The following is an 18239-nucleotide window of genomic DNA, read 5'->3' as shown; positions in this document are numbered from 1 at the left end:
TCTACAACTATTTGTGTCCTTAAACGCTCGGTTTTTTGGGTCGACAGCTTATAAAAACGTAGTTCTGGGGGTTTTAGCTTGTTTACTGACCACCTTGGCACACAGCAGGTTTTATGCATTGTTCTGTGAAAGGATATAATATAAAGTCAATGGAGAGGGTTGGATTGTTTTCTCTCCGGTGTGGGCGTGGCCTAAATGCGCTCTGTCTCTATTGTAATGTTTTTAAAGTTGCGATTGAATTACTTTTGTCAAAATAATTGCTTTTACGTGGTACCTGTTACTTTTAATCAGCACCGGTCATGATGGGCCAATCACAGTCGTTTGTGATTACAGGAAATAAATAAAAAAAGCTTTGGCTTTTATATAAATTGATTTAGTTTGATATTTGGTTGAGTTTTGAAGATCTGTTTGATTGAATGTACTGCCCAAGATAATCGAGATTACTGTCTGGAGCTCGAGTAGTTAACAAGAGTGTTTTTATGCATGCAAAATGACAAAGATCAAAATGACCCGCCTTCTACAGAATAAAATGAAAACGAAACTTAAAGGAACATTGCAATATAAACTTGAATCGTCGTTGAATGTCATCAAGCAGAGCTCAACATGGGATCGGATCAATTTCAATCTCAGAATACAATTATTTGTGCACTTTGCGAGAAATCAGACGAAACTGAAATCACAGGGCCTCTCTCCTCCAAAGGAAACATCTCCGCACATCAAAACTGTTTGGTAAGTATAGGCTATGTTTTCATATTGCATCCGTTACGAAAATGTACTGTAAGTTAGTTGTTAGTGCTGTTCGCTGTTACTCATAGTTTTGTTTGGATTAGGTTAATGTGTTTCACCTTAATCTAGGCAAGTCAATTTAGAATTTCTGTATATAAGTTTTAATGCTTATCTTATTTTATTGTGTCCTCAGTTGTTTGCATCAGCGATCTACTGCAAGAAATCGCCCACCTATGACGACCTGTTTGGATTTGATGTAGAAGATGTAAAGAAAGAGCTGAAGAGAGGAAAAAGACTAGTAAATATCATTGCAAAAGCATATGCACAACACACATTAACTGCCTCTAAAACGTTATAATTAATTTTAACTGGTTAATATTTTTCTCAAAATATATCGTGTAATAGCCTACATAACACAGTGTCCATACACAATACTTTAATGATAAACTACAATAGTAGGGGTGTTAAAATTAATAGTTGCATCGATGCAATCGATCAAGCTGAGAAATCGATTCTGAGCTCGGCTTTTCCCGCATATGGCACTTGTGCGCTCTAGAGACAGTCGCGGCGGGCTTGCACAGGATATGCGCGAGACGTGCGCATTGCTCGACAGTGCTTCCAGCCGCCGTTATTTCAGTCTTTTACTTTAGATATGCTTTCATTTATGCCGTTTGGAATGCAGTACGTATTAGATGCACGAAACTCCCGTACTGACAGACTTTCTTTCGCGTGCGCTTTGTGTTTGTTTGTCCTGAAGCTCTTGGTTGCGGTTAAATGCATTTGCAGCTCCGAATACTTTTATGATACGAAAATTACGAGATTGATGTGTAAACTGTCAGTTATGTTTTCAGAACAGGACAAACATCTGATATGTCGAAATAGATCTGTGCATTAACTGTCTATGAACTCATGATAATCAAACGGCAATGCTGAGGACAAAAAGAAAAACCCAACTATGATTGTCTGTAAACTTTCGGATACTTAAAGCACTCTCAGATATTGAAAGTACTTTGTGTTTATCACTTGTTGTCTTTTCCCACCTTTATTTCTTTATATTTGCTTGTATGTTTTTGAAGCTATATTTACTTGGTTAAATTCTTAACAACTGTTTTGATTTATTATTAATTTATAATAATTTTTTAAAAACCTGCTTATATAATTTAATAAAAATGCACAAAATAAATTTGATATAACCGTGATGCATAATGATGCATCGTGATATTGAATCAAATCGAATCGAATCATGAAACCAGTGCCGATTCACACCCCTATACAATATATATTAATAAACTGCAGCTTAAGTGTAAAATATAAGTGTATTAGGGGTATTTTATGTGACATGTTCCGAAAATATAAATTCTGTACAATACATGTAAAGTTGCAATCAAAATTATTCAACCCCCTTGACCCGCAAGGCATTTTGCTGCCGAGAACAAAATTGTATGAAACCAATTCAACAAAGGCATTGGTAAGCCATTATAGAACATTTAAGAATGATTGTGAGAACGTAAAGTTGATGGAAAATGACAAAAAAAAAAATCAGATTGGCTCTAAACATTCATGTACAAAATTATCCAATCCCCAAATTTTATGCAGTATCTTTTATTCTTTATAACCTCCAAATGCTGCCTGTAAGTGCTTAGAAGCTTCCGTCACATCTCTACTGGAATCTTGGCCCGTTCTTTGCTTGAAAAAGATCCCTTGCTGATTTAGATGTATAATTTGGGATGATTGTCCGGCAGGAAAGTCCATTGATCATCAAACTTCAGTCCCTGCACCGAAGGCATCAGTCTTTGCCAAAATGACCAGTACTTCAAATAATATGTTATGTCTTTCATACAGTCAATGTTAGCACTTCCTGCAACAGCAAAGCAGCCCCATAACAAGATAGGTCCACCACAATGTTTGACTGTGGTGATGGTGTTTTTCTGCTCATAAGCTTTACCTGATTTGCACCAGATGTACTGCTGATCCATGGGTTTGGTTACACCACTCCATAAGACATTCTTCCAGAAGTCCACAGGTCTATCCAAATGAATCTTAGCCTATTCAAGTGGGCCTTTTATGTTCTTCTTGCTCAAGAGGGGCATTTGGCAAGATGCCTCAATATGAGGGTCATGCTTGTCTAGTGTTTTTCTTATACTCTGAAGATGACCTGATGAAAGGAGGAAACATGCAAAGTCTTTGGTAGTAAATTGAGGGTTTTTCTCAGTTGCTCTAATCAAACCTTTTATTCCCTTTGATGATATTGTGCTTTTTCTTCAACATCTTCAAAGGTTTTCTGGTACAACGCATTTTAAATTATGAATAAGCTGTGTCTCTGAGAACTTGTCTCTAGTTTTTTGAAAATCTTCTTGTAGCCATAGACTTTCCAATGTAATAGAATAATTTCTTCTCTGTAGCTTTTGTGAGAGCTCTATTGACTTGGCTATCTTTGCTACTTCGGATCGGATGCAAAATTCACTTTACAAGTTGTTTGAACATAAATGTGTGTTGGAAGTGTGTGTACACATCCATCCTATAATGAATAAAATCCACTCAAGTTTTTTTTTTTTAAATCCCTATTTTAAAATCCCCTTTCTCAAATCAGGCTGTTCTGAGATTCCTGTCAGAATGACGTAGTTCTGCACAGGCCCCTCCCACGATAGTTGATTGACACTAGCGTCTTACCTTAGACCCGCCCTGAGTGAGCTGTCATCAGTCCGTCATTGTGTCGACTCCGGTGCAGGGGAAGACAAGAACGTCTCCGATTAAGCGATTTAGGTGTTTTGTTGTTGGATGTAATAATTAATATAGCAGTCGTCATTTACTCCCGACATCTGAGCCGCTGAAGACGCAGAGGATTAAGTTACTTTCGTTTTGAAGGGAATGCGCCGATCCCGATCTAAATGCGTCTATGTTCGCGTGAATCATTCATGATCCGGCTTCATCAACAGAAGAAGTGAGTATAAGGGTTTTTTATGAATCTTTGCAAATCGCCTTTCCTAATAACATGCTAGTTAGCCAGTTTCGCGGCTGAAGCTTACAGTCTGCTCGTCACCCCCGTAGACTGCACGGAAGAGAGGGGCGGGGTCAGCAGAGCTCATTAGCATTTAAAGCAACATGGACTAGAATGGCTTGCTGAAAACAGAGCTGATTTTGACAGGGTAAAAAAGGTGTTTTTTACACTACCATTGAGAAATTTTAACCAAATTATGTTATAGACTTTTCATTAAGACCCTAAAGAATCATATCAACTTGTGGAAAATGGGCATCCGATGACCCCTTTAACACATGCATGGAATAAATTTATGTATGCTAATTCAGTTTGTTATAAAGCTTCCAAAGCTTAATTGTGTTTTAACACAATTTTGTACCATACCATACAAATACGAGATAAGAACAGCGCTGTTACATAGGGTTTGAATAATTATGACAGCTATACTACAAAAACATTACATTATATATAGACATTATCACTTTTAATTTGTATTACTTTTGCAAATTATTACAGATAACCGTCTCCAGAGGGTTGAATTATTTTGATTGCAATGGTAATTTGTATTGTTCAGCATAGTACAACATTATACTTTAACATGAATATTTCTGTACATTAAATGTAAACTCTGACCAAACGGTCGTCATATTCTAGTGTTGTTTCTCTGTGAATGCATAACTGCTGTGTGTTTATTTCTAGCTTTGCCACCTCTGTAAAAAAAACGGTGCTACAGCGGGATGTGATGTAAAACGTTGTAAGCGCTCGTACCATTATCCCTGCGCCATAGAGGATCGTGCCAGAGCCCTTGAAGACCGTTTTATGTAGGATGAAAGAATTATTTTTAGCAATTTATGTTTTAGATGTAGTAAAATTAAACTAATTAATGTTTCATTTTAGACTGTTCTGTGAATTACATGATCCAGAATCCCCCCAAAAAAGTAAGTGTTTCAATTTTAAATTCAGATATTCTATGATAAACTGATTTTTTTTTTTTTTTTGTAATTGTATTTGTTTTAGTGATGCAAATTTGTAAGTAACTTGTGTGAAAATGTGAAATGTCAATGTGAGAATTATTGTCAAATTTTCTGAGTTGGTGTTTTTGTTTAGAAGGTTCGCCAGACGGTCGAAGGCCTAACATGAAAAGGCCTGAAAGGGTCAGCATGCACACACACACACACGCTTACAGCCTCTTCATAAACACATACATGGACTTTTACCTAACCACATTACTGTTCATCTTAAAACATCACTGCACAATTCTGAAATAAAGACATGTAATTAGTTTAGATTACAATATGAAATTTTGGATGTAATTTCCTGTCTTTCCTTTTTCTTCATTTACTAATAGAGAGATTCTGATTCATCTACAGGGTAAGTGTGCAGAGTGTGTGCATCCTCATCAGAACTGGATTAATCACAGAACATTGTCACATTATTAATTACAGTGTGATTATTTCAGATGATCTTGTGTTTGCACTTTTTTAGGTCGTCAGAAGTGAATTTGCCCAAAAAGAAGAAGAACGTGTCATTTATTTTGTTAGATTCTGGTAATTGTTAATACAGTTTATTATAGCTTTAAATTAAACAGTACTGCAGTAATACTCAATAACCCAGTTCAGTTACAAAAAGTAGAGTGATTTTGTTCAAAGATCTTTATGTGTTTATTTGTCAACATGAGAATAATAGCTTGTTTTTGGCATGTTGATGACAGATATTGTAATGTAAATGTAAAACATTAATAACACTGGACTATTATAATTTTATCATAGATGATGACACTGAATATTTGCATCCTCCAGTAGAGTCAGATATAGAGGACTTTACACCTCCAAATCAGAACAATGTGAGTTTTCCTGACATAATCTGTCTTGATGCATCATTTAAATGTCTCCAATTACACATCATCTTGTAAAGATTGAATTCAAACTGCAAATTCACAACTTTTAGCAAAGACGTGGCTATTTTAAAACTTGTTAGTAATATTGTTGTAATTTTTCTCTTTTTAATTTCAATAGCCGTCAACTCCTGATCCTGAAAGTAAAAGGTATGCTGAACTTTATTAATCCACAGAAAGTATCCAGCCTGAAACATGTTCTAGGATGAGATGTGATTAAGAAAAAAAATTATTGTCCAAGTTCCTTAAACGAGTTTCTCTGTCTATTTACAGACCCTGTGCAAAGCCCAGTCCATCAACCACAGGTTCAAATAAACACAGTGTGTGTAAGTAAAGGGTCATATTTTTTATTTCGGTAACACTTTATAATAACTTTCATTAATAAATCATTAACAAACATTATATAATGTTTAACTAATCATTACTTAATATATATTCACATATCTAGAAATATGAGACAATGTCCTTGTTAATGTCAACTAATGAACTTATTAAACATTACCAAGTGATTAACAGATTATTTAATGTCAATTGAAATGCTTACAAATGTCATTAAACTTTCAATGCGTTTTAAAAATATACAAATGATTTGTTCATGTACTTTTGAATGCTTACAAATGTCATTAAACTTTCAATGCGTTTTAAAAATATACAAATGATTTGTTCATGTACTTTTGAATGCTTACAAATGTCATTAAACTTTCAATGCGTTTTAAAAATATACAAATGATTTGTTCATGTACTTTTGAATGCTTACAAATGTCATTAAACTTTCAATGCGTTTTAAAAATATACAAATGATTTGTTCATGTACTTTTGAATGCTTACAAATGTCATTAAACTTTCAATGCGTTTTAAAAATATACAAATGATTTGTTCATGTACTTTTGAATGCTTACAAATGTCATTAAACTTTCAATGCGTTTTAAAAATATACAAATGATTTGTTCATGTACTTTTGAATGCTTACAAATGTCATTAAACTTTCAATGCGTTTTAAAAATATACAAATGATTTGTTCATGTACTTTTGAATGCTTACAAATGTCATTAAACTTCAGTTCACATTTTAGCTAATGCTCATTTTTACATTTAACAAATGTTGTGAAAATATAGCTTATATGCACTTCACAAACTATTCATGTTAATATATTCATTAACTCACAATGACAGTCTGTAAAGGTCATATATTTGGTCTTTGTTTGTTGTGTTGACTTTTAAGTTTAGCTAAATGCTTGGTAAAGACATATCACACATTGTAATTGGGGTGCAAAACATGTTTTTATCACCTCAACACTTATATTAGTATACTATTGTGTATCATTAAACAGAATATTCCCGGAGTCATACATCAACAGGAGGGGGGAAAAAAACTAATTTTCAAGAAAATACTTTATCAAAACAATGCAATATAAACTTATATGAAAATATGAATTGTGTTCCCATATAGTAATCAAATTGTCCCCTGTACACTGTTGACCCCTTACCCAACCTTAAACCTACCCATACACCAAACCTGTCCCTAACCCTACCCGTATCACACCTCAACCGCAGCAAAGGTGTTGTGCATTAACAAAAGCTTTTAATCATTGTATAACATCTGTTAAAATCATTTGTAGATTTTCAAGATGTGCATGAGCATACGAGTTAGAAGTTTTATGACATTTGTAAGCATTTTAATAAACATGAAATGTTAATTATTAGGTAATGTTTAATACATTTATTAGTAAACATTAACAAGCACATTATTTCACATTTCTAGATATGTGAATATATATGAAGTAATGATCCGTTAAGCATTACATAATGTTTGTTTATGATTTATTAATGAAAGTTATTATAAAGCGTTACCGTTTCTAGTATGAAATGCATTTGTGTTTGTTTAGGTTCATTAAACTTAACGTCTGCTCAGAAGGCTTGTGGATCAGCAGACAATCCAGGAGAATTGCATGGCATGGTCAGAACACACACACACACACACTTCAGCTTTCCTCTACATGAAGACACTTGATGTTATCCTCAGTACAGTCATCATCACCATCTGGAAAATAGACTAAAACTGCTCTGTACTATTATCACTAAATATCACTTTATAACATAAATTTGAACTTGGTTTAACCTTTTAATAGCTAATTAATGTAACTTAATTAAAAAAATAAAAATGAATGTGTCATTTATTAGGCCTTATCTCAGAGATGAGTGGCTACAGAATTGTATTCACAGATGCTCATTCTACTTGTATTATGCTAAGGAACAAATCATACTGTATCAACAAACAGATATGATCTTGTAAGAATTTGTTTAGAAGACAAATAGACAAACCTACTTGAAAAATAATACTGGTTAAAAGTACAGCTTATTCTAATTTTGTCTTTTTTTATCTTATTTAATAACAGAGTAAACGTTATCCATATATGTACAGAGCATGTACGTTTCGGTGAGTAGTCTGTAGAAAACTTTTAATTATGGAATATTGTCTAGTTAGTAATCACAGTGTTATTGTAATGATTCTGCGTTTTGTTTTGTTTTTTAGATCGCTAAAAGTGGGAAAGCCCAGAAGGGGAAAAAATAAAAGCATTCTAGACTCAGGTGTTTATTGTATATTTAGTTTTATTTCTCTGTCAAAATGGGAATATGAATTTTAGATATTTCTTGGGCTGTATAAAAAGTTAAAATCAAAACAATGAGTCTCTGTTTTAGATGATGAAAGCCCAACCAGCACTGACCGTGTAGTAGCTCCAGGGGTGTCAGATCTGGAGGACTCTATGCTTCAAAAACAGCCCAATGTGAGTCTCTTATCATAAAAAATTGGACTGTTTGATATGTGTCCATATGTACCAATGTATCATATTAAACTTCACTGAAACTGCTCAGTCCAAATTAGAAGAGACAGTTCCCCCAAAAATGAAAGTTCTGTCATTATTTACTCACCCTCAAGTTGTTCCAGTCTTGTGTGCCTGTATTGACTTTCAAAGCAAGACTTGACCCCATTGACTTTTAATATAGACAAAATATCGGAGACATTTTTTCAAATTGTTTTATTTAGTTCCACTGAAGAAAGTCAGTCGTACAGGTTTAGAAAGACATGAGGGTGAGAGAATGCAAGAAAAAGCATTTTTGGGTGAATTAACCCTTACAAAGAAAGATTTTAAATGAATCTTAAAAACATTTGGTAGTAAAATTGTAGCAATGAAGTGTTTCTCTGTTCACTTTTAATAGCAGTCCACTCCTATGCCTAAAAAAACAAGGTATGTTTAGGATTTAGAACCATTTTGAAAGCAATACAAATACAAAAATACCATAACGTACCATGGTATTTTGGCAAAAACGTACAATCGTTGTTATGTAAAGAAACTTTTTGTTTTCCTTTATCTGCAGGCCGTGTGAAAAACTTAATCCATCAACCACAGGTACAAATGTGTTTGTATTTTTGAAAAAAAAAAATTAACGAGAAGTATAATTTATCATTCCTTACTGTAAAGAAACAATCTCATTATTTTCAGAAGCTGACGATGACACCGACATTGATTCAGTGAGTCTCTCTACACAACACATCACACTCATGTCACACCATAAACAAGCAGATGTATTTACTGATATTTTCATGTCAAAAATGACAACAAAAACACAACACAAGGCCCACTGGCACTTCGGAACAAAGGTATTGTTTGCTACATACATATCAGTCTGATACATGGCAAGAAAGATCCAAGGCTTGAGGATGATCTATAAATGAAACAAAGCTCCCCCATACCTTTTTGGAAAACTTTTCCATAGCTAGGAATTGTAACAAACTGTCAAGCCAGCAACATTAAATGCAGAGGAACAAATTAACCAGGCCTCTTGGGCAAAATTGACACCAAAAGTGACAAGAATGACATTTTTTTAAATATCTTGCACCATAGTGTTTTTTTATAAAACACTTTTTTAATAAACTATTACAATAAGGCTCATCACCATCCAGTAAAGTTACACTTCTGTTCAAAATAATTTTTAATGTTTCTAAAAGAAGTCTGTTATGCTCACCAAGGCTACATTTATGTAATCAAAAATGCAGTAAAATTGTGAAATATTATTACAATTTAAGATAATTGTTTGCTATTGTAATAAATCTTATAATGTAATTTATTCTTCTGAGGGCAAAGTTGCATCCTTGCTGAATAAAATAATTAATTTATTTTGTTAAAAAAAAACTTTCTGACCCAAACTTTTGAATGGTGTATTATACTCGCCACTATACTCAGTCGCTCTTTTAACTTGCTTGCAGCTAGCAGTGTACTTGCTTACATTGTTCTCTCTCTCTGTCTCAGGAAGAGTCTCAGAGTTTGTTACCATCAAAAACGTACCATATCACTATTCCCTGTAGCGTTATTTTGGACTCTGGACCCTTTGCAGAATCAGGTGTGTTCATCTCTCTTCTATTGTCCTGCAGCTGTCATTTCAATGAGGCGTAAACCTGTGGAAATAGTTTTTTTTAAACAGTATCTCAGAGCAGTCTAGAACCTGCCGGCGCAGCCCCAGCGGCTGTGTCTACCTCACCTGGGTCTGTCACTGCCCCTGAACAAAAGGAAACACCATCCACAAACAGAACTTCTCCACCACCCAGAGCTCCAACCACTGACCCTGTCTCACCAGGTACCATTTACTCTCTGCCTACCCTGGACTATTTCACCTGTGATCCCTCAGGTCAGCCCGGGTCACCTCAGCATTCAAGGCCCACTGTAGACGTTCCAGCAGTCCCTTCGACAGGGGTTTCTTCATCACCAGGTCGTCTCGCTGCAGCAGATGCTTCTGATGTGGGTGCCACAGTGAAATCTGAGTCCAGTGCCACCATATTTTGGACCAGATGTAATGAGGCCGGGTGGACTAAAGAAATCTTCTCAGAGCTTGTGTCTCAGCTGAGCAGCCTAGGAGAAAGAGTGCAGTCACAGAAAGACAGCCACCAAGGTGAGAACAGCCTTGATTCAAGCCAGTTTTGTGAAATATTCTGGGTTCAATACAAGTTAAAGGCGAAGAGGCTTCTGCGCTACTAGCGTCACATATTGGAATTACAAAAATAAGGAATGTTTTCAAACAACCTCAAACCCTTACGATTATTCATATCCTTACGATATATTAAAAATTCTGTCACGAAACACTAGATGGCGTAGTCTGATAGGTCTAACTAAATATGACATAATGACATCATTATCACATGGTGCAGCTGATTGGTCCCTTTTTGCATCAGCAGCCAATTAGCTCGCTGCTCAACATTCAAATACTTGGCTAGTGTTTGCTGTAGCAGTTGCATTGCGCTTCAGAAACCCTCCACCTCCCCCAGCTCCACCTGTATTGATCTGCTATGTTTGTGAATGTATTTGTGGATGTATTTGCTGTAGCAAATACATTGTCATGTACATTACCATGCTAAACTTTCAGAGTTGTCATGACTGAACTTATTTTATCTGGGACTTGACAGTAAATTGGCAAAAACTGGAGTTTAGAAACTTCAGCAAGTTCAACGTCTCGATTGAAACCCGAACACTGAATCAAATTTCTCCATCTTGTAAAAGCATTACCAATGTTTACCCTCCTCTTACCTGGTTGTCTGTCTTTGTGTATTTAGGCAAGTCTTTTTAAATTTTGGCTTGCTGTTAACAAACCAATCTAAATTTCTTTTCCCATGTAACGTGTCAGCGATGGTCCCACACACTAGCTATAAAGCCTCTTGCTTTGTCTGCTAAAGTAGCCACTAGGGGTGTGCGATATATACCGTCTGCGATAGTATCGTAATTCTTGTTTTAACAATGTGCGATTTGACATTATCGAGTATTTTGCAAAAACCATTCAAAACACCTACTGAGCGCACACAAACATTAGGTGAAGTCTAGAGACTAGTGCGAGTACGCATTTAGAGTGTGTTCTTTCACTGCATGATTCAGTCTATTAAAATAGATGAGATAGAATGATCACAAATTCAAGACATGGGGGCAGAAAATTTATATATCTATACCACTTCATATAGTTAATCAATTTCACACGAAGAGTGCCTTTTTTTCTCTAAAAATCACCATGATTACAAATGTGATTATTGATTTCAATAAACAAGAAGTTAAATAAGAGACTTATGTTTTAGACACCATATTTCCTGTTTATGCGGTGTTTTGACAACAAAAAAATAATTCCAAACACAGCACTGTTTTGAGTCTCTGAGCAAATAACGGTGAATTCGTTCCTGAATAAATCAACCGTTTAATGATTCGGTTCAATTGCAATGACTCGCTTATTAACAGTGACTTGCTGCCACCTACTGGCGGTTTTAATTTCACATTTAAAGTATCTTTTTATTATTTAAATTCTTCAAATATCAGTATTCAACATTTTATGTTTAATAGGCCTATATCAAAACATTATTTATGCATTTGTAATTGCAGGTTAAATGCATTCATGTCCTGCATGAAACAGTGTGTAAATGCATCTAAATGCCACTTCAGATGCATATTCTGTTTCCTCTGCATTGCAAAGATTAATTTTGTTGATACTGATTTCATAATTCACTGATATGGACACTTTTAGAAAAAAAATGGCTTTATAAAGTAAAAATGCCCATAAAATGTAAAAATCAGTTTAAACTTATTGGAAAAGATGAATTTCTATCAGTGTGAACTGACCACCACCATACAGAATACGAAGAATATCAAAAACTTTAGGAGTCAGCTGTCCACGGCAGTCCTTAAGATACCAGCACAATAACACACTCAGCAAAATATTGTCTAATTATCGTTATCGATAAAACCCCAGAAAATATCCAGATATAATTTTTTGTCAATATTGCACACACCTAGTAGCCACAGTCCAAACTATTGCTATAGGTTGACCTGGAAAGACACTGACGAATTTAAGTGGACCACACTAAATGTTTTTTGGTGCCTGGGAGGCTCAATGTTTACCCTTTTTGGGAGATAAACCCATGAATGGAATACTTATAATAGTCAATGAACAGTAAAATGGGTTGAGAGATGTTTTAACCAAAAATATTATAAACTTCACCTTTAAGCGCAATCAACAGCATTTGTGGCATAATCTTGCTATCAAAAACATAAATTTTGACTTGTCCCTTTTTTAAAAAAACAATCTGAGTTGCAGTGAGTAACTTAAGATGGAAGTGACAGACTTTAACCATGATATTTGCCTTTTTTAAGTAAAAAGAGGAACGGGTCATTTTTTGTGTATGTGTTGATCACTGATCTATAGTCATTATACTGTTATATTGTCACAAACACTATTAGCTGAGCTTAACTCGTATTGAACCTGAAATATCCCTGTTCTTTAACCCTCAATAAAATGCTGGGTTTTTGTTTATACAACTGAAAAGCTATTAAATATTCCACAGATTATGATGTTGCTCTCAAAGTATTGGGGGCATCTGGACGGCTGCCTTGCATTATTACTCAGCTGGAACAAGGTACAGCATTTCATTGTAACTACCTAAATCTAAAGCGTTACGTTATTTCAACCCTTTAACAGTAAGCTTTGAATTTATCCATTCAAATTATAAGTATATAAATTAGTACATTTCTTTGTGCCTTGTAATGAATCACATATTAGAAAGTAGAATTGTTATGGGGACTTAAATGGCAGTGTTTCATGAGAATGACTGTGTTCTTTGTGTTTCCAGACCTGGAGAAAGAGGAACGGGATTTGCGGAGGAAAGAAGCAGCACTGAGGGATGCCAAAGCTGTACTAGATGTTTAATATAAACAATATAACAGAATTAAGATGTTTTATTATTTTTAACAATTAATTTTTTCAATGTTTATTTTTTTAAGCCCAGAACATTTCTGCACTTTGCATATGGTATATGTTTTTTTAATGGGGGTTTACAGTATGTCAGTGACAGAAATATCATGAAATATGTCTGCATATGCCAGTGACAGAAATATCATGAAATATGTCTGCATATGCCGTTTTGATATGATCGTTCTTCTGTTGTCATTTTCTAAATAAAAAAACAGTTGCAACTGTAAAAAACATTCTTTATTGTTCTTAGAATGTTGTTCTTAGTATCTTGGATTGTATTTTAAACCATAGCTTTTGACACGTTTAAAGGGGAGTTTGAGTGTGCAGTATGTGTCTGTTGTACACAGAATTGCTGTGTATTTTTTCTGTTGACTGGGGGAAGTGAGACTCACATCACCTGCTTTTGCTCATCTGTAAACCGATCAGAGCAGGAGTCTGAACAGCCAATCAGCACACAGCAACAAACAGCCTCTAATGAGGCTTCAGGTCAACCACAAACGTGCCTGGAGGGCTAGTCAAAGCTAGTGTGCCTTCATAAGAGAAAAAAAGTCTATTATTCCCAATATGCACACTAGGTGGCAGCAGACACATTAACAGCTTTAAGAGATTCACCAAAACATTTCCGTCATCTTTCAGACCTGTAAGGCGTCATTGTCCTTTCAACTGCGCTTTGGCGATGAAGTCTTAACTTTGTCTAAACAGTTTTCAGTGAATTGACATATAAATGTTATATTTTTAAATAAATATTTCAAAAACATAACACGCTTTAATAAAACCCACGCAAGTAGCCTAGAGCAGTTCATGTACATTAAGATATAAACATAAAAATGTATTAAATAGTTGTATAAAATGTATTTTAATTATCTCAGATAATAAATATAATGGAATGTGTTACTTATTCATGACCGTTATTATAAAAGGGTGCCTTTACCTTTATTCAGTGGGTTTTTTTTTCTCTCATTTTAGAACCACCAAAGCAGTGAAGACTTAAAAATAGTAGGATGTAAGATCTTAGAAGGAGCCTTTTTTTTTTTAAAGGCTTTTTCAAAATGTTCGCTGAACCCCCTATCTGTCATCACTAATGTCTAGACCTGCTGAGACATCAAGACAATAGGAACAATAAGAGAGTCTGCATTGGGGGGTTTACAAAGAGTTACTCACCCATCCATGTTTTGTGTAATATTACTGGCTGATGCTGAATGTTTCTGTGGCACATGAATAGAACGCAATTTATTTACTAATACATCTATCTATGTCTCTCTCTCTTTCTATATGCAATAAACATAGGCTATATATGGAATTAGTACTATTGCTAACCCACATTATTCCTCCAATTAACAACCAAAGATCTAGGGACACTTTTAGAATTTTAACTAAATATAACAATTTGTTTTTGTAGAGGTGCTTGATTGTCTCTATTTTATTTGGTTAGAAGTCATTGTCATTGCACACTATAACACAGGTCTTTGACATAGAGACAGAATACTTAGGGTTATTAAATACAGCACTTGTGGAATGTACCATAAGACTTTTTGGGGACTGAATATCAGACTTGACAAGTCTTACAGGAAAAAACATTTTCAGAGCACCTTTTCTGAAAAGCACATTGCCTTTAGGTAGCTGCATTACCATGCTGTTAACAATAAAACTTAAAAATTGGTTGCGTATTCAACTGGATAAAATGAATGCATGAGTGGTTTTAGTGTTAAAGGTACATAACATTTCTGCAGTAACCAGTAAAATTAGGTTCATAGTTGTAATTAATGTTACTGTGCAGATATTAATTATTTCAGGTCCAGGACATCAGTGGAGCAAAACACATCTGAAGCAAAAAGAAATGTTTACCTTCAGTCTAACATTTGAAGGAGTTTGGTAAGATATAAGCTAGGGCAGCAAAAATGATCATGTTAAACAGATTAATGCATGTCTGAAACATTTCAGTGTCTATTTGACACTCTGAAAACTGTTCAGCCACAGTCACTTGTTTAATACTATGTGCAATAGAGATCACAGAGGTAAAATGTTAAAATACACTGTAAACTGATATTGTTGGCAATTTATAAATCTGCCTAGTTCAGACGAAAGGCAAACGACTGTAACAGACTCATCAAAAATCAATAGAATAAGAGAGGTCTGGTTTGATTCTCAATCACATGTAACTAGTGCAAATACAATAGGTTAATTCAAGAAAGCTGATATTTGTGTGGATATATAAAGTCAACGATACATTATCAATAATTTCTACATAAATGAAAAACACAAAGCTGATCAGCTGCTGATCATTGTACATTGTCATTAAATAAAAGAATAAGCTCAGTTTATCAATATCACCCACTACAGAAAATAGATATCAGTAAGTGTCTTCAGTGCTTATGTAAAGTGTTTTCTGGGTTGTAGATTCTCTCTCATTTGTGTGTGTCCAAACACACATACACACACACACGCACGCACGCACGCACGCACGCACACACACACACACAGACGGGATAAAGCCTGGTTTGTCTTCCAAAAGGACATGAGCAGCAGTAGTAACAGCAAAGGCAGAAGCAACATTGAAAGGGATCATAACCACATGCTGCCACACACACAGTTCAACTCGACAATATGTGTGTGTCTGCACACAGATGACAATTCAAAAGATCTGCTGTTCAAACAGAACCTTTTCAAAGCCTTCAGGTGGAGTATGGTAGAAATCACTGAACTGGCAGTCTATGATGGCACTGTCGTCCACTGAGAGAATGAGAGGAGAGATTACAAACATCAATATATTACTTCATCATATGAATGGCAAAAACGTCTCTCCAATATATAGTTAATATGTCATGACAAATCTTTTTTTTTCAGTCCTTTTTTTAAAACTTGTATTGTAACTTTTTGTTAAAGATATAGCAAATTAAAATAAAAGTATTGCTTTATGATATGTTCCCTTTCACAACTTGCACATTCTTAAATGTTATTTAAACCTTTATTTAAACTTAAAGGGATAGTCCACCCAAAAATGAAAAATCTGTCATCATTTGCTTGCCCTCATGCTGTAACAAACCTGTATGACTTTATTTCTTCTGCAGAACATGAAAGAAGATATGTTGAAAAAAACGTTGGGAACCAAACAACATTGGAGCCCAATGACTGCATTAACACTGACTTCCATTGTATGACATTTCTCAAAATATTTATTTGTTTTCGTCATATAGGTTTGGAAAGACATGAGTAAAAGATGATAATTTGATCATTAAAAAAAGGCCTGTAACACTTAAGGCCTTTGTACAGTGGCTGGAAGAAACAAAAGTCCCAATTTTCAATTAAAAGAGCTTTTTGGGAAAGATTTTTACTTTAAAATGTGCTGTGCATTAGCTAGACTAGCCTAATAAACCGTTTTAGCATGACTGAAGCTTAAAAAAAACATGTAAATATATGATATCAATATTGTAGCCTGAAAAAAAGTTCTTAGCAAGACTGAAGCTAAAGAAACGTAAATATATGATATCAATATTGTCATTATATTGGAGAAATAAAATTATATATATATCATATTACTGAAATACTCACCATAAACTATGGGGAACACAGTCCCTCGAATACCTGAGGCTGGACAATGCATGTTTTTTCCATTTAAGTACAGGTTCAATTCCACGTGATCATAGGTCACCCCCTTAAAACAGAGACATATTTACGATCAGAAGCAATGTCTTATACAGAATGTAACTGCTGTATTCCACAATTTGATAGCTCACTGTCCAAATTCCAAAAGTAAAAACGTACCACTATATCCCCCTCCTGAGGCAGGCTGTTGGCAGGTAATCGGTTCTTCTCCTCGTTGCTTATCCATCTGAAGAACATTACAGAGATCCAGGAGGTAAAATGTGGTTGTAGTAAAAATGTCACAATGCAAAAAAAAAAGAAAAGAAAAATTTCTAAGGGTCCCAATAATAAGTTACTTTACTTTTATTTAATAAAAAATATTTAATTATTTTAATAATAATAGAAATAAAAATAAAATAATATATATATATATATATATTTTGTTATTATGGCATTTTAATGGTACGTAAAATAAATTAAAATAAAATCTAAGATTATGAGATTAAAGTTCTAATATTTTGGGAGTAAACTCAAAATTACGAGAAGTCATAGCAATACGAGATGAAAGTAGGATTATGACTATTCTCAAAATATTACAACTTTAATCTAATTTTGCTTTGACTTTATTGTCAAAATATTATGACTAATCTAATAATCTTAGTTTTTTTATTTTTACTTTAAATGGCACTAAAACACTGTCATGTTTAGATATGTCTTTATGCAAAAGATAATTTGGTTTGTCATTTGAATTTGTTTAGAAACATGAAATATCATGAGTTATTAACTTACTATCACAAATTCTCTTTTATATTAAGGGACACTATTGCTTAACCATATGAAAACACTCAACATGGCATCCCTGTCTAATGCTTTAATTCTGGTTATTGCAATTAATTCAATTACTTAACTGGAGTTGTGTTCTCAAAGCTTATTTTGTTTATTGATTTGTTTATGTCATAATCTATTTTACAGCAGCTACACAATCAATAACATTCCTCTTTGAGACAACAAATACATCTATCTGACAGCTACACAGTGCTACAGTGTTTGTACAGGCATTAGAAAAATATTAAAAACAACCAAAGCGAAACCGAAAAAACCTGGCTACAATGTAACATGATGAAAAGTCTGACCCTGCTGACTGTATAGTAACAACTATCACGGAGGCACTCACCCGTGGACTGGATCTTGAACTCAAAATAGCTCTTGTTCTGGTGTAGAGGGGCGTTGGCAAGACAGGCTCCAGTTCCACAGATCCGCCTCCCACTTTTCACTATGACCA

The 18239-nt window shown here is 34.5% G+C and overlaps 1 protein-coding gene across 3 annotated transcripts; it reads left to right on the top strand.

Annotated features, from left to right (window-relative positions):
- The first annotated feature begins 427 nt into the window (after nt 1-427).
- Nucleotides 428-13556, top strand: phf11 (PHD finger protein 11). 3 transcript variants are annotated; one of them, XM_016454152.1, is made up of 21 exons: nt 428-729; nt 920-1024; nt 4403-4524; nt 4601-4641; nt 4811-4857; nt 5052-5074; nt 5189-5250; nt 5473-5546; nt 5719-5747; nt 5871-5902; nt 7483-7553; nt 7993-8033; nt 8130-8185; nt 8297-8382; nt 8816-8844; nt 8975-9006; nt 9100-9128; nt 9907-9997; nt 10283-10543; nt 12969-13040; nt 13254-13556. In XM_016454152.1, the coding sequence occupies exons 1-21, from the start codon at nt 604-606 to the stop codon at nt 13328-13330; spliced, it is 1506 nt and encodes a 501-aa protein (XP_016309638.1). In that variant the 5' UTR covers nt 428-603; the 3' UTR covers nt 13331-13556. The 3 variants fall into 3 exon arrangements, with proteins under 3 accessions (XP_016309638.1, XP_016309637.1, XP_016309636.1); XM_016454151.1 differs by having other exon boundaries at nt 5871-5923; nt 8819-8844; XM_016454150.1 differs by having other exon boundaries at nt 5871-5923.
- The last annotated feature ends 4683 nt before the right edge of the window (nt 13557-18239 follow it).

This window comes from Sinocyclocheilus anshuiensis, unplaced genomic scaffold (genome assembly GCF_001515605.1).
Source record: "Sinocyclocheilus anshuiensis isolate Anshui unplaced genomic scaffold, SAMN03320099.WGS_v1.1 scaffold976, whole genome shotgun sequence".
Taxonomy (NCBI): Eukaryota; Metazoa; Chordata; class Actinopteri; order Cypriniformes; family Cyprinidae; genus Sinocyclocheilus; species Sinocyclocheilus anshuiensis.
The sequence above is the reverse complement of the archived record's forward strand: the minus strand, read 5'-3'. Positions and strand labels throughout refer to the sequence as shown.